At 53.8% G+C, this 23,313-nt stretch overlaps 1 protein-coding gene and 1 non-coding gene across 10 annotated transcripts in view; both read right to left on the bottom strand.

Moving 5' to 3' along the window:
• The window catches only part of D2HGDH (D-2-hydroxyglutarate dehydrogenase), a 30,071-nt gene that overhangs the window by 4,725 nt on the left and 2,033 nt on the right, over nt 1-23,313 (bottom strand). For 2 of the 9 annotated variants that reach the window (XM_023642808.2, XM_023642809.2), the window contains exons 2-10: nt 21,448-21,815; nt 13,099-13,156; nt 11,591-11,730; nt 10,745-10,938; nt 9,494-9,541; nt 8,987-9,155; nt 8,261-8,404; nt 5,785-5,927; nt 3,764-3,929 (exon numbers count right to left, since the gene is read on the bottom strand). In XM_023642808.2, the coding sequence (XP_023498576.1) occupies nt 3,764-3,929; nt 5,785-5,927; nt 8,261-8,404; nt 8,987-9,155; nt 9,494-9,541; nt 10,745-10,938; nt 11,591-11,730; nt 13,099-13,156; nt 21,448-21,805 (1,420 nt within the window). In that variant the 5' untranslated portion in view covers nt 21,806-21,815. Of the gene's footprint in view, nt 1-1,761; nt 1,836-1,930; nt 2,061-2,180; nt 2,288-2,662; nt 2,825-3,371; nt 3,930-4,847; nt 4,988-5,784; nt 5,928-8,260; nt 8,405-8,986; nt 9,156-9,493; nt 9,542-10,744; nt 10,939-11,590; nt 11,731-12,416; nt 12,526-13,098; nt 13,157-21,447; nt 22,724-23,313 lie in introns of all 9 variants that reach the window. The other 7 variants (XM_023642810.2, XM_070270758.1, XR_011439888.1 and 4 more) reach the window with 6 other exon arrangements.
• Nucleotides 18,930-19,074, bottom strand: MIR8975 (microRNA mir-8975). Its single transcript, NR_127981.1, has one exon. It is a non-coding gene; the product is annotated as a microRNA mir-8975 (primary transcript).

Genomic DNA, 23,313 nt, shown 5'->3' with positions numbered 1-23,313 from the left:
AACAGCACAATGCACACATTTGATCTGCTGGATCCGTGGCAACACTGGCTTCACCAAGGGCAGAGAGCACATTCTCTTCACGTACTTATTAAACGGTCATGAAAACGGACCAGATGCCAGGTCGCTGACTGACTTTCAACAACCTGGTAAAGTCCAAGTTCTCTGGCTTCGGGGCAATTAGCAACAGGTCAATAATTTCAAAAATAACTGGAAAATTCTCATATGTTTGGAAATTTAAAAATCACATTTCTGCCTAACTCGTGGGTCAAAGAAGACATGACAATGGAAATTGGCAAATATTTAGAACTGAAGGATAATGAAAGTGCTTCCACACAAAATTGGGGTTCTCTTGCCCAATGCCCATAAGCAGGCCAATTAATTACGGCATCAGCCTTTGGGAAAAGAAATCAGCTTTACTCTGCGAGATGGATCTGCAGGGAGATGGGGAGTGTGCCCTCAGATCTGTCTCCCCGATTCAGGATTTGGGGTGAAATTTAAGAGGTTAGGGAGAATGGGCTGGCACTCAGAAACACTGATGGGACAGGTTTTAAGTGGTGGGTTTCAAGCCTTTATGGTAAGGTTTTAAACATTTATGACAGAGTTCTAAACATTTATGATGAGGTTATAAACTTTTATAATGAGATTCTAAACATTTATGCTGAGGTGGGGAAGGAATTTGAACCCTGGATCACCCTGAATGAGGGACCCCTCGCTTCTGATGAGAGTCCGACTTCTAAGTTCCGAGTCCCAGTCCTTGGGCTCCGTAGAGAGGAGGACCTGGTTCCACAATCATTTCAGGTCATGATTTCTTCTGCTGCTCATGCCCTGCCTACATGACTCTGAAGATTTTCTGAAAGGCGATTCTTAATCACTCTTTTGATAAGAGATGGGGTCAGTTGAATTGGTCCTGGAGGGCCCATGGTTATGAAAGTACCATAAAAACTCGTGGGACCTCAACAAAAACACACAGCATGTCTGGCTGTTGACATCAGTTGCCCGTAGGGACCTCACAAGCTGGACCAAAAACCCACGAGCTCATCTGGCTGGAGGCGCCCTCCGTCCACACCTCTGAGACCAGGGCTGAGTTAGGGCTGCTCAGAAGGGAGACACTGAAACCAAAGGGCCGGCAGCACCAAGAGGCCAGGACACTGGAGTCCTTGCACGTGGGATCAAAGCATGAGCTGCAGAGGCGTCCACACGGCCCAAAAGCAGTGCCTGGTTTATGACAACACATGGATTCCCGGGCCAAGCGTGACCTGAGCGACAGCAATGGAGCACCTTTGAGACCATGTGTTGAGTCTGCGGAGGTGACAGAGATCCTATGTAGCACAACCACCTGTGGGATCCGTGGAAGTAGAACGTGGAGGGAAATTTAAAGACTTAAAAACGAAGAAAGGCTGAAAATCAGTGAGCCAGTACTTAATTGATAAAGTTAGAAACACAACAGAATGAACCTAAAAATGGAGAAGGATTGAAAGTAGTACAAGGAATAGCAGGAAAGCATGAAACAGAAAACAATACGCAATAGGAAGTATCGACAAGGCCAACGCCAATTCGCTGGGGACATTGTAAAGTGGATAAACACTCAAAAATCTGAGCAAGAGAGAAACAGAGAGGAAACAAACTAGATCAGGAAGTAAACGGGACCTCCCCCAAATGCTGGACACCATACAAGAGAACAAAAGAACATTAGGAACAACTTTATGCCAAGATACCTGAAATTTTAGAAGAAACAGACAAATTCCTTGAAAAAAAACCTACCAAAAGCAATTCAGAAGAAAAGGAAAGCCAGGATAGTCCTGTAGCTTTTGACGAGATCAGTCTGTAGTCAAATCCTGACCCCCAAAAAAGACAAAAAAATCTTTATGCCGAAATATCTTCATTGGCAAATTCTGGTAAACATTCAAGGAGGTGGTAACTCCAACCTTACCCAGACTCTTCCAGAGACTAGTAAGAGGGCTGTCCCCAAACCGTCCTGTGACTACAACACCAACATCCAGCGTGGATGGGAGAAAAACACTCATAGGACAACATCACCCAGGAAGATACCTGAGACAGTCCTACACGGGATACAAATAAATGGGATCAAACAGGACACAAAGAGGGTTGTGGCCAAGCTGGGCTTATCCCAGGAATACAGATTCATGTGCCTCCAGAGGGTCTGGTGTAATTGGACTCACTGACTGACTAAAGAAAAGCAAGCACCAGTCGTCTGGGTCCATGCAGAGAAAGCATTCAACAAATTCCACAGCCTTCTCTCCATCTCTGACCCTGACGGTTTGTGTGTCTGTGACAGAGAAAGAGTGGAGTCAGTGCCCTGAGAGGAGAAGGTCTCCCGGCCAGCGGCCCAGGCTCTCAGGTTGCGCATTCTCACTGGCAGCCTTGGTCTGCACGCCCCAGCTCTGGGTGAAGATGGCCCTCCGTGCCCTTCCTCCACTCCCGTTCAGGCGTCCACCCTGTGGATTGTGCGCCCAGCTCTCGGCTGCCCGCAACAACCCTCCCACATGGTGTCCTAACCACACTGCTCCTCGCCCCAGGGTTCCCCCGCAAACGCCAGATTTGCAAGTCCCCCAGCTTTGCCCGCCAACGCTCCCATTCAGGTTGTTTGACAACAGAAGTATTAACTTTCAGCTCAGTCAGCTATTAATCTCTTCCTTCATACCTCATGCCTCCTGTGTCACGTTGAAGAAATCCTTCCCCAACCTCAAGGCCATGCAGATGTTCTCTGGATTTTCTTCCAAAAAGTGTCAAGTTCCGCCCTTCACAGGGAGGTCGCTAACCCACATGGAATGATACTATGTGGGAGGGCTGAGTGATCTTGTTCCTAGGATAACAGTTGCCCTGGGCACTGACAGCTCTGAAAATCCCATCCCCCCTGTTGGGCCTCCATGCCAGCCTACCGCTCTCTCTCCCGCCCCAAGTCAGAGCCCGGGGAGAGGCCAGCTCAGCCCCTGCCTGTCCCCTTCACTTTGGGGGCTCTGCTTTTAAGGCGGACTCTTGTTTTTTGATAATGAAGGTTACCAACTGCCATAGATCGGATATACCAGACTTACCACTTGCTCCCTAGGCTGGGTAAGTCCACTGACCTCTCTGAGCCTGTTTACAGAAGCATAACAGGAAGCAAGGGCACCACCCATAGAAACGGTGTGGAGATTAGTCCCTGCACATCGTGTTTAGCGTGGTGCCTGGGACAGGTAGGCCCTTCCCAAACAATACTCAACACGACGTGTGACAAGAAGTCAGAAGCTATGCCCCGCACCCCTCCCCCTACCTCGCCTCCCCTGCACACAGGCCTCTTAGGTGCCCTATCCCAAAGGCTGCCAAGAATTGAGAGGAATGAGATATTTCCTTCTGGTGGATTAATAACTTACAATTCAAAGCTTGATTTTTCTGCAAAAAAAAACATTATCTGGAACTGGTGTTGAAATGCTTCTAAGTGAAGACGTGGGGCACGGGTGAGAGCTCCTTATCAGACCCTGAAAGGGCTGACACAGCCAAGGGTGGGGCTGAGCTCAGACCCAGGGTGCAGGGTCAGCGGCCTCCTACCGCCTCCCACAGAGCTCCCAGATGCCTGCGCTCTGCCACGGAAACACAGGGGCGGTCTTCTCCAAAATCTCCGAAAGAACCATGAAGACAATCAGGATTCTCTCAACGTCTGGGTTTCCCCATCACCGTCCAAAGCATGGAGCCCTACTGCACGCCCACAGACCAGCCGTCAACCCACGGTCACCCCACCACCAGCCCAGAGCCAGGCCCTGCTCACCCAGGTGGCCATAGCCCACCACATGCTTGGCCTGCGGGCCGAGGCGGGCGCGCAGGTCGCTCACGAGGTCGTAGAGCCGCTCCACGGGCAGGGAGATGTCATACTTGTACACACAGCCGTCCCGGCTCAGCGCCTCCGTGATCCTCTCCCGCAGGGCCCACAGCATCTAGGGTTGGGGGAGAGGAGGCGAGTCACCACGTCTGATGATCGGGGGGCCAAGATGGTGACAGTGAGTGGATGGCAAGGCGTGGGGTACTGGGAAGGTCACGAGGCACAGAAATGTTCTGTGTCGTGACAGGTGCAGGGCCTCAATCCAAGAGTCAGTGCTGGACAAGGTTGCCAAACACAGCCACAGGCTTGCCCCGGACAGCACCGAGGCCCCATTCCGGAAGAGGAGGGCAATCCCGGAGGATGCAGGAGCGTGTCCTGTAACTCCAGGGGATGAGAAGCAGTGACCTCAAGAAGCACGGAGCAAAGGCAGGGTCAGGGCAGAGAGAGTGTGGGCAGCACTACAGACGGAGGGGACAGGGCCGCAGGGCCCTGCGCTTCCTGAGGGACACACAGGGAGGGACAGAGGGTGCTGCTGGCTGGAACGGGACAGTGGGGGGCACCTGGGGATGGGGGCTAGTTATGAGGAACGCTGCCCTTCCAGACAAACACATCAGTGGTTTACTTGTTTGAGTTGGTCAGCTTGTCACTGTGGACATTTGAACACTTGTGACTGAGCAGAGAACACAGTGCCATGCGCGCTGTCCCCCTGGGCCTTGTCCCTGCTCCCGCCCTCCACATATTCCACCATGTCAGGGAGCATCATGGTGAAATTTCTACAAGGTGAGGACTCTTCCTTTGTTTTCTAACATAACCAGAGTGCCACGATCACCTCTCAAAACATAACAAGAATTCCTTACTGCCACGGAATATCCAGCCAGTGTCCAGGTTTCCCCAATTCTCTGGATTTTTACAGCCCCATGGGTCACTCCAGACTCTGGCCATCAGCAGCTCCCAGTGGCCAGACCCTCCCCACACACCCAGAGCCCCAGGGACCCCCAGCTGGACACCACCCTGGATGCCCCAACTGGGTCACCTGGGCAGTCAGTCACCATGCTAGTCCCAGGACAGGGAGCGAGGGCAGGTCTGAGCTCATTAATTGGAGATAAACCAGGCTGCACACGGGGTGCGCCTTGACAAACAGCCTGAAGACAGGTGATTTTTGTAACTCCTCACCTGTAATATTCAATAAGCAGAAAAATTAGTTGTAAAGAAAAAGGCTTAATAATAAAGTAGAGAGAGAAAGTCAATGAGGCCGATGGTTGAGAGTCAAGGAGCCTGAGATCCCGCCCCCCACCCCACAGGAGGGCCCACATCCAGAGCCAGCCTCCAACTCCCACCACCTTCCCGCCCCCTGCTGGCCACTCTCCACGCTGCAGCCCGAGGGACCATGGGGAAGATGGGGGATGGTGACTCCCACTGCCCCAGGATCCCTTGCTGTGATGGTGACAATGGCTCCCCATAGCCCCAGGCCTTTCACCTGCCCCCTCAACCAGGATGGTGATGACCCAGGTGCCCCCTGCATAATGGTGATCATGGCTCCTCAATGCCACAGGCCCCACTCTGTGATTGTGATATGGTTCCCACAGCCCCAGGCCCCACCCCTCATGATACTGATGATGGCCCACACTGCCACTGGCCCCCTCCCCCTCCTTTGTCCTCAGAAGCCAAGTCATTCTCTGGTGCTACCATCAATGCCTTTCCACCCCGTGACCAACTCAGCTTCAGCTAACCCTCCCATGGCCCCTTGCGGTTCTTTCCGCGTTTGTTTTAAAGCACTGCTGAGAATGATCTAGACTCTAAGAGAATGTTTCCAAAGAGGTTATTCTATCACAGGCAGGGACACCTGCTCATGTTCAGCCACAACCCACACTCTCCAAGGTGCCAGATGTCAGATGGCACCTTCTGCATGCCCCCGATAAGCTGGAGTGGGTGGAAGGGAGGGAGGGAGGGGGCGCCAACAGCACACACACCTTCACTCTCCTCTGATCAGTGGCCAGGGTCCCATCTGTCACGAGGCCGAAGTCCAGCACATGCTCCAGGAAGCTGCTCAGCTTCTCAGCATCATGCCCCGCTCTGGAGCCCGAGGTCTCAATCAGTACATAGAATGGACTTTCTGGAAGGGGCAAAAAGCACACTGAGCAAAGGTAGAGGTGGTGGGGCAAGAGTCAGCACAGCCCTGGGTCAGCACAGCTGAAATATCTCTGATGGCCCTGGTGGTGCCGAGAAGGGCCCCAGGCTGGAAGAGCAGCAGCTCTCTGCTTAGGCAGAATTTCAGACAGTTTAAAAATAGGTCTTTCCCTAAAAGAGAAACCATGCTCCCCGGAAACATAGGAACAATCCCGGGGTGATGCCGTGAAGGCCTCACATTGGTGCCTGGAGGGAACGAGGGGCGCAGAGAGAGCCGGGACTGCAAGGGGCAAACCGTGGGTGGTGGGGAGTCCGTGGGCCAAGGAGAGGCCTCTAGGCCCAAGAGAGCCCGTGACGACCACAAACGCTGCCATGCTACATGCAAAAAGTGCATGCCTTTTACCACAAGCATCTCTTTTTTGACCTCTAAAAAAATGTGCATTACTAACTTATTCAGGAAAATTTTACCCTTTTTTTTTGAGGCTTCTGTGAATTACTCTTTACATTTATTGAAATCAATAAATGAAAAGTCACTGAATGGCACTGCTCCTTCTTTTAGCACTACGTTAAAGTTTCTTCCAGAAAAATGCTACAAGTTCACCCTATGACAAAAAGAGTGTTTTTCAGATACCGGCATTTTTCCACGCTGAAATGGAAATTCTACTCTTAAATTTATCATAGGTCCCACAGAACACCGGGAGTTTTTAAATTTTTATTGGCTCTTTTCCCCATTATAAAAGTAAAACATGCTGGGCCAGCCCTGGTTGCCTAGTGGTTAAGTTTAGCGTGCTCCACTTCAGCGGCCCGGGTTCGGTTCCCAGGCACGGGACCTACACTGCTCTCTTAGCGGCCATGCTGTGCTGGCAGCCCACATACTAAAAAATAGAGGAAGACTGGCACAGATGTGAGCTCAGGGCAAACGTTCCTCAGCAACAACAACAAAAAAAAGTAAAACACGCTTATAAAAGGAGACTTGAAAAACAAAGAAAAGCAGAATTTTTTTAAAAGTCCCAGATCACCAAATATAGCCACTGTTAATATTTCAACATAGTTTCTTCCTCTTTGCTCTACATGGTCAAGGAGATTTACATAACTGCAAACCTGTCAGAGGACAGTGGGGTGGCCTGTCCCTTGCCTTAAACATTTCATTAAGAGTAGCTTCCTCACACGTGATGCCCAACAGCCACACAGTGCTCCACCCAGGGACCCTCCATTCCCCAGGGACCCTCCATCTGCCCAGGGACCCTCCATCCCCCAGGGACCCTCCATCCGCCCAGGAATCCTCTATCTTTCCAATGGTTGCATCCTGTCTTATTTCTTTTGCACTGGACATTTGGGTGGTTTCCTGTTTTATTATACTAAAAGTAGCACCTTACTAACAACTTAGGGCACAAAGAGCTTTCTATATTTATGATCATGATGGACTGAATGATGTGTCCCCCCCAATTCCCATGGTGAAGCCCTAACCCACCCCCAACATGACTAGATTTGGAGATGGGCCTTTAGGGAGGAAATTAGGGTTAAATGAGGTCATAGAGTGGGACCCGGATCTTATAGGGCTGGTGCACTGGTATGAAGAGGAAGAGACCCCAGAGATCTCTCCCTACACACACAGAGGAGAGGCCACATGAGGACGTGGGGAGAAGACGGCCGTCTGCAAGCCGGAAAGCCGGCCCCCACCAGAAACCAAACCTGCCGGCACCTCCATTGTGGACTTCCAGCCTCCAGACTGTGAGAAAGAAACATCTTTTGTTTAAGCCCCAAGTCTGTGGTGTTCTGTTAGGGCAGCCTGAGCTGAGACAAGGATCATTTCTTTAGGGTAGATCTCAGAAGTGAAAACACCAAGATCTGAACATTTTTAACCTCCAGGTTCCTAATGCCAAACTGCTTTCCAAAACGCAGCATCAATTTATAGCCAGCAGTGACTAAAAGAGCTGGGTGTGTTGAACTTCTTATTTGCTCGTTCAGAGGGAACTTGCTGAGACCCAAGGGTGAGCACAGCTTGGAATGACACTTCTCCTAGTTGAGGAGACAGGTGGGCATTTCTCATGAGTGCATTTTGTTCTGAAGACTCCAGAGCTAAGGCACCCCCAACCGCATTCGTCTGAACTAACTCCAGGGGCATGTTCAAAACGAATGCAAAGAGAAGTCCATGCTCATCCAATGCTGGCGACACCAGAACTACGGAGATATCAACATCCTTCTTGCTGCTTCCTACTTTATGGATGGCACTAAGGCCTGACAGCCTCTGAGCCATCCCACATGTCACATGGCACAAAAGGAGCAGTGGGCACTACCCTGCCAGGTGGAGGTCAGTACCTTGCACTGGGCTGACGAGACCCAGGTGGTGCCCAACCAGCTGCATGCACTCGGCATCCATGAACTCGAATGCCGACAGGATCTCGCCCAGCATCCCCTTGCAGGTGCTGAAGGTCTGCAAAACCTCGGCAAAGCCTGGACAACCTGCAACAGTGCACGGCGCCTCAGGCACATGCACAACCAAGAGGCAGCAGGGTCCCCATCATGCCGCACCCACAGCCTCGCCCACAGACCACCCAAGTCCCCCTTTAAAGCAGCAATGCCAACCCAACCCCTTACGATGCAAAGATCGGTGATCCAGGTGAGAGGGAGGGATGGTGGTTGTCCTTACGGGAGTGTGTTAATTACCCCACGGTATTGAACAGAACAGTGTCCTTGATCTGACACCAAATGACACCATTTCTCTCAGAATCTTACAGTATAAGCTACTGAAACAATGAACAAAATGGGGTGAAAGATGTGGGCAAAGCCCCAGTGTTGCTACAAAATAAAGTGTGTTCTGCCCAGAGATGGGAAGGCTTGACTCCAGACCCACACTCTGTGGACATCAACAAGGCCGGGTCCTGGATTCCTTCAGAGGCAGAGGGAAGCCAGGATAAATGGGAACAACCGCCCTGTGAGGGCCCCTTCCGTCCCACCTCGCACCAATGACAGGGCAGGAAGGAGACCTGGCTCTGACCAGTTTCCATCAGAGAGGCGGGTACTCAGCCCTGATGGCCCACCTACCGAGGAAGGCCACATTCACGGCCCTGGGCTTGGGCGGACACAAGATGGACACGGCAGTAATGACCCCCAGGGTGCCCTCTGACCCAATGAAGAGCTGCTTCAGGTCATAGCCCGTGTTGTCCTTCCGCAGGGAGGTCAGGCAGTTCAGGACAGTGCCATCAGCGAGCACCTGGCGAGGGAGAAGAGAAAAGAGGCATTTATGCACCCGCCGACCATCCTAATAGATGTCCCCTCCTCTACCACCACACTCAAGGGAGGCTGACCCAGCCCAGGGCACTCTGAGAAAGCCAAGCCAGTCATGAGCCCCCTACTCCACCCCAGTTTGGTCCAGGAATGCAGGTGGCCCAGGGTGGCACTGGGCCTGAAGTCACTCAATCAGGCTGAAGGAAGGAGTTGTCTTCTCTGGTTGGAGCAAAGATACCCCCACCCCCATCCCACCCCGCCACCACAATCAGGAAGCTCAGGGCCCAGATTTCAAGAGAAGCTGGCCTGAAGTAGGATGCACACCTGGGGGTGGAGCAGGGTGCACACTTGAGGAGGTGGAGCAGGGCACACCTGGGGATGGAGCAGGGCACACCTGAGGAGTGGAGCAGGGCACTCCTGGGGAGGTAGAGCTGGGGAGCAGGGCAGGGCACACCTGGGGAGGTGAGCAGGGCACATCTGGGAAGGTGGAACAGGGCACACCTGAGGAGTGGAGCAGGGCAGACCTGGGGAGTGGAGCAGGGCACACCTGGGGAGGTAGAGCTGGGGAGTAGGCCAGGGCACACCTGGGGTAGAGGTGCACCAAGGCCCACCCACCTCTGGACTCCTCATCCATAAAGCACCACAGTCTTGCTCTGTAAGCCTGTCTGAGTCTTGTTTGCTGGCACATTTAGTCAGAAGCTACTGACACAGCTCGTAAAACATGGGAAAGCAACTTACAACAAAAATAATCTGCAGCTGGCCAGAAAACAAAGCTACTGGAACTTAGTGATTTTGGAAGTCCAACTCGCAGTTTTGTGTTCGTCCCATCCCTGGGTAAACAGGACAGAGGCTCCGCGCCATAGAAAACCATGAAGTGTGCTACACGGGCTAGGTGAGGGTTCAGGGAAATGGACTCAACAGTCCTGGAGGGACAGCTAGCAATGGTGTCACTAAAGGCTAACAGAACCTCACTCCTTCTCTGTGCACGAAGTTGACCTGGAAGCCCCACCCGGTGGAATGTCACTGGGTCAGGGGAACCTGCCGATGGTGAAGGGTCCCAGAGCTCCTCACATGGACCGGGAGGGAGCAGACGCATCATCAGTCTCTTGGGAAACCAGAGAGCAGCCTCCCTGAGCGGCGTGCTGTGTGCAACCCCCATGTCCATGGCTGGACTGGAGCAAGGCCAGGGGCTGTGACACTGGGAACCAGAATCCCCAGTATGGGACATGGCCGCACCTGTCCAGGTGGCCTCACCCATCTGCGCCACCTGGGGCCCAAGCAGGCAGTCCCCACGTGGCCACTGCACCACCCAAGTGTCCATGCAATTATCCATCCTTACACAGGAAGCATGAGACCTAAAGAGACCTGCCTGAGGGCACATGGTGTAGACCTGACAGAGTCAAGCCAGGATGGGCGCCACCCAGAGACCTCGCGAGCATGCTAATCACTGGGAAAAGGCTGGAAGAGCAGGGCCACCAGAGACTGGGACAGGGGACATGGAGGAAGCCAGGCCAGGTGTCCCGGGAAGCAGGGCCAGCGCTCAGACACGTGGCAGTGGCAGGGCCCCCAGCTCACCACTTCCAGGCCCAGGACAGTCCCGTGCAGAGAGCCGTATCGCAGAAACCGGAGGCCACCCGCGTTGGTCGCCACGTTTCCCCCGATGTGGCAGCTGCCCTTTGCGCCTAAGTCCAGGGGCATGATGAAGTCCCGCTCCTCCACGTACCGGCTCAGCTCCTCCAGGATGCACCCTGCCTGGCAAACCAGAATCCCTGCCAAGCAAGCAGAGCCACCACAGTGCTCACGGCTCAGGGTGAGCGGGAACTCACCTCGGGGTCCTGCAGGTGTAGCCACCTGGAAGTAGCAACCACTGGGAACTCAGGCCAGGGAAAAGGATCATGTTCCCCTGTCCTCCCCCAGAAGTTAGCTCTATGATTAACCATGAAAAAGAAGAAAAATTGATAAGGCAAAAATAGAGAAGAGAAAAACCTCGCACACATGCTTAGGAGCAGCAAAGAGGATTGCTATAAGGCAGCGATCCTCAACTGGGGGCCATTCCGCCCCCCATGGGACATGTGACAAGTCTGGAGACATTTCTGGTTGGGGTGCTGCTGGCACGGAGCGGATGGAGGCCATCGCCCTACAGCACACTAATGCCCCCGCCAGAGAATGATCCAGCCCCAAATGTCCTGCTCGAGAGGCAAAGACCACAACGTTGCTGGGCCCTGAGCAGAAAGCCCCTTTACACTTATTTGAACCTCACATGGCCCTAGAAAAGGGGGTCAGTATAAGCCACCTAAGTGAGAGACTAAATAATACTACAGACACGTCCAGGGGCCGGGTGCGGATAGAGCTGCTCCTTTCCCGGGCCCTGGTCCCCACCCCAGCCCCAGTGGAAGACACCGACGGGCAGCTCAGGCTCACCAGACACGCCGTGGAAGCTGATGACCTGGTTCATGAGGGCAGTGGACAGGATGATCTCATCGAAGACAGGGACGCTGCCCCCCACCATGCCCGTGTTGCCCCCCTGTGGGTTCACCGCCAGGTTCCTCTCGTGACAGTACCTAGGACAAGCACAGGAGGGGCATGAGCGCCCCACACCCAGGCCCACGCCACCACCCCCGCAGAACACACTCCAGCCCACCCCTGGCTGTAAGGAGCCAAACCCAGATTCCAGTTCCCACCCCTCCTGCCACCAAGCCAGGCTGCCTTCTGTCCGCAGCCTCGAAGGGGATGCCTCCTCAGCCCCCACGTGGGATGGGGGTCTGAGAAGGCCAAACTTCTATCACAAAGCTGCACGGGGCAGTGGAGGCTGACATTTCCTAGATCACAGTGTTGTGGGGGCAGGGGAGTGGCTCAATACCCTCAGAGGTCACTCGCTGCTCTAAGTACAGAGGCCGCCAGCAGTAGCCCCTTCCTGTTCACCTAAAGAAACACAACTCCCCAGGGCCCTCGGGCTCCCTGCGCCCCCTCACCCCATGGTTCACACCCCTTAATCCCAGCTGCGTCCCCATCCCTGACCACCACCCTTCAGACATGCATCAGAATCAGCAGCAGCACCTCGTCCCCACCAGGCTCCAACTTTGCAAAGACCTCAACTGAGGGCCCCGACGGGCCAGGGTTTGGAGAACGGGCGCGTGCACCCCTGAAAGGCAGTGTTCCCACATGCGTCAAACGAACCCACCCTGGAAGGCAGCAAACCTCCAGTGATGGAGTGTGACGGGGCAGGTGCGCATGCACCCAAGTTCACCTGCCAAGGCAGTTCTGAAGCATTATTTACAACAATGTAAAACTGGAGACCACTTCAAGGGGCAACTTCGGGGGACTGATACATTGTAGAGCATTCGTGGGGTGCATACCTTTCAGGCATTAAAAATGGGGGAGAAGAATATTAGCAGCAAGAAACAGGCACGGATATTGGCAAATGGAAAAAAAAAAAGACAAGTCAGAGACATAATGTGGTAACATTTAAAAAACACACCCCTGCAGAAAGATACTGAGATAACACACCCAAATGTCATTAGCGGTTATCTTTGGAGGTGAAACTATTGGTTGCTGATTGCATTTGCATTTTTTTGTTTATGGTTTTCTGTTTTCCAATTTCTCTGTAATAAACATGCTAGCATATCGATACAAAGAATCAAAGAACACATTTCTCTGTCAAAGGTCTGCTTCCTTCCCTGACATGTACCACAAGTCTGCAGCCACTCCCCATGCGGGACTCGCCCAGGCATCCCGAGATCCTGAGATTCCAGGGCCTGGCCCTGCTCGGGAGGGCCTTGGAGCACGGCACTGGAACCTTCCCTCCTGTGTCCCCAGCCCTGTCCCTGCCGGCTTTGTGGGGTCTGCGTCTCTTGTTTCTTGTGTCTTCATGAGGAAACTCCTAGACACAGAAACAAGAGCAGGCAGGGGGCATGGCGCCTTCCCATTACCTGAGGATGTGAGACACCTCCTCTGTCGTCTGGGGCTTCAGCAGCACCTTGCTACAGCCTGCGACAGAAAAGAGTCAGCCCATCACACAATGTAGAGGGGAGAGACCCGGCTACACTCCAGAAAAACAATGCCCTTCACAAGCACTTTCTCCTTTCTCGGTGCATGACCCACACAACCACGGTTATCAGTAGGCCCCAAACCTCAGGAACAAGAGCAAGGGGCTGGCCCCGTGGTGCAGCGGTTAAGTTCACATGTTCCGCTTTGGCGGCCCAGGGTTCGCTGGTTCAGATCCCGGGTGCAGACATGGCACTGCTCAGCAAGCCATGCTGTGGTAGGCATCTCACATATAGAGGAAGACAGGCACACATGTTGGCTGAGGGCCAGTCTTCCTCAGCAAAAAAAAAAAAAAAAGAACAAGAGCAAGGTGTCAAAGCATCCCGTCCTGCTGGAGGGAGGTGGAGGGGCCAGCAGGCGGCAGGTTGTGGGATGGAGCTGGGCCCCTGGGAGCAGTTCCAAAGCCCTGCCAGCATCCACAGCTACCAAAGCCAGCGATGGTGAGGGTGGCTCAGATCCCGTGGTTAGGGGCGCCCGCCTGGCTTCTCCACACCAAGTTACCGTGTGTCCTTGATAATCAATACGTATCTGGTGGGAGACACTTGAGACTACGCAGACATCCTCTTGCTCCTCACGTTCACGCATGAATTTTAGCATCTGCCTGAAGCGCTCCTTAGGATCTTTGCCAAATGGTGATTTTTCGCAATTCATACATCTGCCTATGTTTTATTAGTCGACTTTCTACTGTAAAGAGCAGCTTTCCCTTCTCTCTCACGTATTTATTTATTTAATCATGTCAGTATGGGCTTGTGGGCTCTTACTCTACTCACTGGGTTACCACCTTTGCTGTCGTGATTCGGTGCCCAGACGTGAAGGGTGGGAGTCCAGCAGTATCCTAAGCACTGTCTCCCGAAGACCGTCAAGTTTCTTGCTGCCCTCTTGATTTTGTTGAAAGCACTTTAAATCGGTAAGAGGAGTCTGCAGAAAGCCAGGAGGAACGCGGAGCACATGTTCTTTTTACATCACTGACTTTTTATGGAGCTTTGAGATCAGCTGTAGCTTCTACACTACTTTTTATATTCTGAAAGCCATTTCTCATTCACTTTTCATCAAATGAGCAATGTTTGCCCAGGGGGCTGGCTGTCCGCTGTCTAGGCCTTCAGAACAGCACAGTCCAGGGACCCTGGTCACCAGCAAGGTTCCTGTTGGTTTCACTCCCTCCCTACGGGGTTCCTCAACAATATTGGTGGACACCCTGTGTATCCGGCCCAGAGAATAAAAACAGACAAGATCACTCTCGTAAAGTTTAGCTTTGATGGGGGAAAGGATAATAAAACGAGACAGTCACTCCAAACGGTCCAATATATTAATAACAGGAGCCCACAAAGAGAACGAGGCACAGAGGAGAGAAATCATCAGAGACAACCCGACAAACTGCCCTGGACTGGAGAAAATGGGTGTCCAGATGGAAGAGCCTGGGGACTGCCCAAGCTAGTGAAGGGACACAGGCGGACAGGGTCGGGGCGTCCCCCCACGGCTGGCAGCTTTCCCCCAACTCTGAATACCCTCGCTGGGCTCTAGGCGGCAGGTCCCTGCTGGTGGACTGCCCTTAGTTCCTGCACGTTCTGCGTCCTGCCCACCGCCCGCCAGCAACACCCTCTGGTTTTTGTGACAACCAGAAAGTACAACCGCCACCCCCGACGCTGCCAGGTGCCTCAGCTCCTGGAGGAGAGCCAGTGTGCCCAGCTCACTCCCGGAACTCTGCCACCGTCACTCGTCACTCGGGAGCAGCTGCTTCCCGCGACTTCTGAGCTCCCCACCACCTTCTCATTTCAGCATCTCTGCTTCCCCTGCAGCCCTCTGAGGGCAGCTGGTTCCTCACCCTCACTCAGGGTGCCACTGAGCTCAGGGTGCGGAAGGTGCCCTCCTTGCCCCACAGCCTCTTCCAGGTGCCAGATACCCACCACTAACACATCTCGTCCCAGCATGCATGAACCCGGTAGGTGCCCTGGCTCGCCGTCTACCAGCTCCCCCTGGTGACTTCAGGACCCACCTACAGCAGGGGCCAGCAAACCACGGCCCACGCCAAATCCAACCTGCTGCTCGTTTTGTAAGTAGAGTTTTATGGAAACAGTCACACTCCCTGGATTGTGGCTGCTTTGACACGACCACAGCAGAGGCGAGGGGCTGCGACAGAAACTGTGAGGCCGGTAAGGCTGAGACATCACCATCTGGCCCTCGACAGGACTGGCCGACCAACAGGTGAGACCCCCGACTCCCAGGCTCAGAGGCTGCGTCTCGTCTCCCAAGGGCCTGTCATCCACCCCGAGCCAGCCTCCTAACATCCCACCCCTGGGAATCTCCAGGCCAAGGGTCTCACTCCCCAGACGCCATCCATGACATTCGGGTTTGCTCCCTCAGGACGCCCTCTGCAGTCGTCCATGGCCTCCCTGGTCCTGCCTGCCTGGCCCAGAGCCAGCGGTCTTCATGCTCACCCTGGCCTGGCATCCCCTCCCCCGGGTCACAGTTTCACACCTGCCGCTCCCCCTCTTCTCCGTCCTCATCTCAGCCAACCCACTTCCTATTTCACTCAGAACAAGCCACCCCCACCTGCTCCTGCCCCCACCCACACTGCCTTTCCTCCAGGGACTGGGCACCGGTCCCTCGAGGACAAGGCTCCAGTCCCCCAATTCTGACTGCATCATCAATTTTCCCTCTCTACCGACCATTCCTGACAGTGCAAGCCTGCTGTAACGGCCACTCACCCTAAAACCAAAATGAAAAGAAAACCCTCTCTCGACCCCTGTTCCTCGAAGCCCGGCCACGGCTGCCCCCTGGACAGCACAGCGCCTCCCGGTCCCTTCCCCTCCTTCGAGCCCCAGGGATGGCTCGAGCGGTGCATTCATCCCTTTCCCGCACGGCCCCCCGCAATGCCCGAGGCTGTCCTGTCTCAGCCTGTCCTGGCATCTGCTCCTGACCCAGGACCCTGCCTCCCGACCTTTCTCCCAGGCCCAGCCACTCCTGCCCTTCACTCATGGCAGACCTGCGGCCCCACACCCCCCAGGCCTGAGGGCCATCTGGACGTGTCCAAACCCAAACGGACGGCTCCTCCCAGGCCTGTTCTGCCTGTCATTTTCCTCGCCTGTTCAGGCCGCCTCCCTCACACCCTCATCAGCACATCCTGGACTCTTCCTTGCAAACACCCAGAACCCGACCACATCTCCCCTGACCGCCCCTCAAAGACTCCTGCTCTCCTCCTGGCTTCCACAACTGGGCCAGGAGAGCCTCACCCCTACACAGCAGCCAGAGTCAGCCCATGGCCTTCTAGGAGCTCCCCATCGGATGGGAGGGAAACAGGACTCACATGGCCCTGGAGGCCTTGATGACCCACCCTCGACTCTCCGAGCATCCCCCTCCCCATTCACTCCAGCGGCACAGGGGTCTCCCGGCTCCTCAAACAAGCCAAGCGTAGCCCTGCTCAGAGAATTTGTATTGGCTGTTCCTGCTCCAGGAACACCCTTCCAGATGGCTTCCCCAGGCTCAGAGAAAATGGCCTGTGCTAGGGAAGCCTCGTTGGCACTCTGGGCCACCTGGCATGCAGCCCACCCCCTGTCCCTGCCACTGCCCCTCAGGTGAGCCTCCTGTCCATCTCACTCCAGGACCCCCAACCTTTCACTGGGTGCAGGCACACAGGGAGGGGGTCATGAATTTTGTGGGGCTCATCCATGAGCAAATCGTCTAATTTTTGAAGGAGGAAATGTTTAATAAGTTTCCATTTCAAATAAAAGATCAGTTTTTAAGAAAAATTGTAAGGTCCCAATCAGCTTTTACCAGCTTATATTTTCTTTATGACTCTGAGATTAAAGTTTTAAATGATCAGAAATTTAGACAGGCTTTCTCTCCAAAAGAAAGGCACATGACCTGAAGCCATAAAACTCTTTGAAGAAAACATAAGAAGTACGCTCTTTGACATCAGTCTTGGCAGTATCTTTTTGAATGCCATGTCTCACCAGGAAAAAGGGAAACCAAAGAAAAAATAAACAAATGGAACTACATCAGACTAAATAGCTTCTGCACAGCAAAGGACACCATCAACAAAAGAAAAAGACAACTTAACGACTGGGAGAAGATATTTGCAACCCATACATCTATAAGGCGTTAACATCCAAAAAATATAACGAACTCATACATCTCAACAACAACAAAACAACCCAATTTAAAAATGGACAGAGGATCTAAACAGACATTTCCCTAAGGAAGATACACCAATGGCCACAGGCACATGACAAGATGTTCAACATCACTAATTACTAGGGAAATGCAAATCAAAACTAATTAAGATATCACCTCACACCCATCAGAATGGCTGTAATTAACAAGACAAGAGATAACAAGTATTGGAGACGATGTGGAGAAAAGGGAATCCTCATACACAGCTGGTGCAAACTGGTGCAGCCACTCTGGAAAACAGTATGGAGATATCTTAAAAAATTAAAAATAGAAATACCATATGATCCACCTATTCCACCACTGGGTATTCATCCAAAGAACATGAAATCAACAATTCAAAGAGACTCATGCATCACTATGTTCATCGCAGCATTATTCACAGTAGCCAAGACTTGGAAGAAACCTAAATGCCCATCAGTGGATGAACGGACAAAGAAGATGTAGTATACATACACAATGGAGTACTACTCAGCCATAAAGGAAGATGAAATGTGGCCATTTGTGACAACATGGATGGACCCTGAGGGTACTATGCTAAGTGAAATAAGTCAGAGGGAGAAAGTCAAATACCGTATGATCTCACTCACAAGTGGAAGATAAAAACGACAACCACCACCAAACACACAGATACAGAGATTAGACTGGTGGCCATATTAGACCACAGAGGGAGGGAGCGGGAGGCGAAAGGGGTGACCGGGCACATGTGTATGGTGATGGATGGTGATTAGTCTTTAGGAGATGAACATGATGTATTTTACACAGAAATCGAAATATAATGAGGTGCACCTGAAATTTATGTAATGTTATAAACCAATATCACTTCAATAAAAAAAGAAAAAGAAAGCCACACAAAGGGGTATTTCAACACATATTCAACAAGTCACCTCAACAGACACCCCCTGAGCAGATGCTCTGCACTGGGTCCCGTGGATTCAGAGATGAGTGTGTGACCTCTGCCCCCCAGGACCAGTTCAACTGACCACATCTTATCAACAGAGTAATTCAGAGTGGGTTTTTCAGGAACTGAGACCCCCTCGTCCAGTTCAGGCCAGTTGAGACCACCAACCCATCAACTGGGCCTGTGCGAATGCTCAGTAAGTGAACTTTTTGATGTCAAGAAGCTAAAAACTCCACCCTCAGATCACGGCAATGCCACCATTTTGTGAACGTGGGTCCCATGGAGAGAATGAAGCTCGACTCCGCTCCTGCAGATCATGTGTTACCTCACTTCTCCTCACCTCCAGTCATCTGTCCCCACACCTCCGACCACCCTGCCCGCTGCCCAGTAAATATCCCTGAGTCCCCATTTTCAGGGAGGCGGACCTGAGATCGATCCTCCCACCTCCCCGCCCGGCTGCCTTGTGATTAAATCCTGTCTCTCTGCAGACTCGTCGTCACAGTGATTGGCATAATCGGGCAGCGGGCAAAAATGAACCCGGTTCAGTAACAAGTGAGCCCCAGTGCTGCCCTCCTGAGCTCAGGGTGGCAGGACGTCAGGAGGGCTCCTCCGTGCCAGCACACAAACACGGGGTGGGCGACCCTGCAGCAGGGAGCTGCCACTGTGGGGCCTCCCAGGAAGGGCAGCTGACCAGAGAGAAGAGGCCGAGAAGGCAGCCAGGCCCTGCCCAGTCACAGTCTCCGCCGCTCTGGAGAAGCCCCAGGGACAGGAGGACCCAAGCCCTGAGCACCAAGCGTGCTGGGTTCTCACCTCTGAGGTGGGGGCCCTACCCCCATCTTGCAGGGGTGGGAACTGAGGTCTGTCTGCCCAAGGCCACCCAGGCAGCAGCACCAATCCAGGACTGGGACCTGGCATGGCTGAGCCCAGGGTGGACACCCCACGGGAGGCTGCGGGCCCTGTGCCGGGCGGTGGGCTCTCCCCTGTGGGGGCCTTACTTAGTGGGCAGGGCGGGGCTGGAGGCCCTTCTGCTCACGGGCACTCCTGGCAGTGAAGAACAGCCATGGACTTCCAAGGTCTCTGGCTTCCTCACAGGGAGGAGCCACCTGTTATCTTGATACCAGCCCTGAAATCAGTTTCCCTACATTAAACCCAGCATATTTGGGGTTAAAACCAAAACACTCCTTCTCTGCTTACTCCTTGGCTTCCTGGCTCCAGAATCCACTATCCGCCATGGAGACAAATGGCCAAGGACACCCACCTGGATTCATCATCTCCTCCTCCCCGCCAAGGAGCTACAGCCTGGTGGGGAAGCTGCTGACCAGCAAGGTCACGGCTCCCTCCTCTCTGCAGGTAGTCTCAAGGCCCAACACAGGCTGGTGGGAAAGCCCCGACCAGCAAGGCCCTATGCTCCCCCTCCCCTACCTAAAACCCCAAATAAAAACCCTTCCTTTTAGCTTTTCAGGGAGTTTGGGATTTCAGCGTTAGCTGCCCTCTCTCCTTGCTCAGTGCTGTGCAATAATAAAATTCCTCCTTTCTTCCACTACACCTGGTGTCAGAGACTGGCTTGCTGTGCAGCGGGTGAGCGAACTCAGCTCAGGTCAATCTGGTCCCACACCCAATTCCACTTGCCCCAGACTCTGCACCGTGTCCCATGGTGGTATCTCCAGGCTGCGCTCTGGTCTGGAAGCTCCCTCAGGGTTTTCCTGCAACAGCACAGCCCTCGCAGTGTCCGAGTCCCACCACAGCGCACCCCTCCCCTGCTCTCCCTCCGTCCCACGTGCGCTGGGCCCAGGCCCAGCCTGAGGCCCGGCTGCCCAGTGTGTCCCGGCATTACAGGTTCAAATACGTCATTCTGCTGTAAACTGCTTGTCTTCTAGCTCTCCTGAAGATTATGGCAAGAACATCGGCTGGCTTTCCTAACTGTCTGAGTGGGTAGGCTGTATTACCTCTGAAACCCTTTCAGGAGAGCACACAGGGCGTTACCAAATCTTTGTTCTCAAAAGGGCGTGCTGGCTTGAGGAGACTGAGACTCCCTCAGCTGGCGCAGGGACGCATGCTGGTGGGGCCGGGTGTGGTGGGAGGAGAGGGAGGTAGGGGGCGGCCAGACCAGCAGCCCTAGGGCGCTGCAGTGGGAAGAATGGGCCCCCCAAAAAGATACGCCCACATCCTCCCCCTCAGAACCTACGAATGTAGGGTCTTTACAGACGTGATTACTTTAAGGATCTTGAGATGAGATCGTCCTGGACTAGGGTGGGCCCGACATCCAACGCCAGGCATCCTTATAAAAGGAGCGGGAGATCTGAGAGAGAGACGCACAAGGGGAGGCAGTCACGTGACGAGGGCGGCTGGAGAGATGCTGTCACAGCCAGGGGATGCCTGGAGCCCCCAGGCACTGGCAGAGGCGGGAAGGCCCCTCCCCTGGAGCCCCCAGAGCCCGGCTCCCACCTCGATCCCTGACTTCCGGCCCTGAGCACGAGAGAGAGAGAACTTCTGTTGTTTCAAGTCCCCCAGGAACCTGATACAGGAGCTGAGAGGAAGCTGGTAGCAAGTGACACACACACCACCCGCCCAGAGCAGCCAGGGGACTGTGCCATCTTTTAATTCGCAGACCTCGCGCAGCACCAATAACTTCTACAAAGTTTGTTCTCAGAACGCTTTAAAATCATCACAACACAGTAGTCTTCCCCTCATCCATGGTTTCGCTTTCCGCGATTTCAGTTACCCATGGTCAACCAGTCCGAAAACATCAAATGGAAAATTCCAGAAATAAACTATAAGTTTTAACTTGCCCCAAGTTCTGGGTAACACAACGAAATCAACACGCTGTCCTGCTCCGTCCCACCCAGGACGTGAATCATGCCTTGTCCAGCGGATCGACGCTGTCTAACCACTTAGTAGCTGACCGGGTCATCAGATCCACCCTTGCGGTTTCGGGTTGGGTGTAAGGTTCCCCACTCTCCGCGGTTTCAGGCATCCAGTGGGGGTCCTGGAACGCACGCCTCGTGGCTAAGGTGGGACCACCGCACAGCTTTTCTTCCGCATAAGAAAGGCGGACGTGAGAGTGGCCCCGTGCTCCTCGCCCAGGTTGGCCGCGGTACTGCCTCCGCTCCCTGCCCCTTCTCAAGCCCACCCCCTCAGTGTGAGGCGCGAACAGACCCTCGCTCACCTCGCACGGTTCTCAGCCAGTCCACGTTGGACGCCTCCAGCTCCTCCGGGTCTGTGACGACCCTGCCGGGGGTGATGCGTTCGAAGGCGGCCAGGTCTTCCTCGGACACCACGGAGAAGGGCAGCCGCTGCACGGGGTAGCGCTCCCGGGTCAGCATCACCTCGGGGGCACGGGAGGACGAGGAGGAGCCGCCTCTGCGGACCAGAGGGCTGGTGCCCACGGCCCCCCGAGGGCTGCCTGGCCCGGGGGTCCTGGACGCCCGGGCCCATGCGCTCTGCGGCACGCAGGCCCCCAGAGTACAGGCCGCCCGCCACCGGAACAGGCACACGGGCCACCTGGGGACCAGATGGGGCACCATCGCTCTTGCCCTAAAAAGCAAACGATTGGGACTGTAACTCTGGAATACTGTTGAGCGGTGAAAAGCGTCTGTCCGGACACAGAGCCGACCCGGCCCCAGTCCACATGAGGTCCAGAAGCAGACGGCGGCCTCCCCAGCAGGGAAGAGAGGAGCGGCAGGGGACACGAGGTGCCGGGAGGGTGGGTCTGCCCTGGTTCCTGACCCAGGTGTGGCCCCCCTGCAGGACTCACCCCTGGGGATCCACTGAGCTCTACACCCCTGGCTAGGGCAGTCCCTGGGCGTTAGAGTTTAACATTTGCAACAACCGTATCTCCCTTTCAGCCCCTCCTCCCTCAGAACAAAACCAGAATTTCAGGCGCTAAAAGGAAAGGGATGGTTGCCACTAAACTGAACACTTAAAAAGGGTCAACATGGTAACTTTTATGAATATGTTACAAGTTGAAGAAGTGCAGAATAAAAAAAAGAGAGGGTCAGGGCTGGCCTGGTGGTGTAGTGGTTAAGTTCGCACGTTCTGCTTTGGCAGCCCTGGGTTCACAGGTTCGGATCCCAGGTGCAGACCTAGCACCGCTCATCAAGCCATGCTGTGGCAGCATCCCACATAAAATAGAGGAAGACAGGCACGGATGTTAGCTCAGTGACAATCTTCTTCGGCAAAAAGAGGAGGATTGGCAACAGATGTTAGCTCAGGGCCAATCTTCCTTACCAAAAAAAAAAAAAGAGGGGAAGGGGTTCAGAATTGGGTGAAAGGGGTAAAGGGGCACATGTATATGGTGACTGCCCATGCCCAGCGCCCTATTGGGAACCCCCGTGTCAGTCCCTTTCCAGACTTCAGTCACGCGGCCCGCGAATTTGCAGCTGGACGCCCCTCTGAGACTCTGACGAGTGCGTATCGGGGGGTGCTGATGTCTGTTCTTCATTCTAAAAAAGTACGAGAACGCGCTGAACACCCCGCTTCTCTGGATGCTCCCTTCCTGCGTGGAACCTGCCTTCCCAGGTACCATCCTCACCCTAGCTCAGGTGGACCTCACCTGTCTCTCAGATCTACAGTGACAAGAGATTTTCCCATATTGAGGTATATGGGGTAACTATTCGAGTTCAAAGCCGATTCGGCTTGAGCTGGGAAACCTGACTTACGGCCCACCAGACACACATTGGACATCTGCTCATCCAGTAAAGGCAGGACTCCCCCTCGAGATAAAGAATGCGTAGGCCCCTCCTACGCCCTATGGGTGACAACGCCCTGTTGCTAAGGCACTATTGGCACCCAGATTAGTCCCCTTCCTGGCACCCTGGCCAGTTGACCTGCTAATTTGCAACTGAACGCCTCTTTGAAAATGCATCCTGGGCGTGTTTAATCCATCCTCTTTGTTCTAAAAAGATATAAGACTACCGAAACTCACGCTTCTCTGGAATGCCTTCTAAGGCCTTCCCGGGTTATAATCCTCACTCTGGCTCAGCATAAACTCACCCCAATTTTGATTTATAGGTTGGTTATAGATCATTTGCGT

Source organism: Equus caballus, chromosome 6, assembly GCF_041296265.1.
Source record: "Equus caballus isolate H_3958 breed thoroughbred chromosome 6, TB-T2T, whole genome shotgun sequence".
Classification (NCBI taxonomy): Eukaryota; Metazoa; Chordata; class Mammalia; order Perissodactyla; family Equidae; genus Equus; species Equus caballus.
Note: the sequence above shows the minus strand (reverse complement) of the source record. Positions and strands in the feature narration are given on the sequence as shown.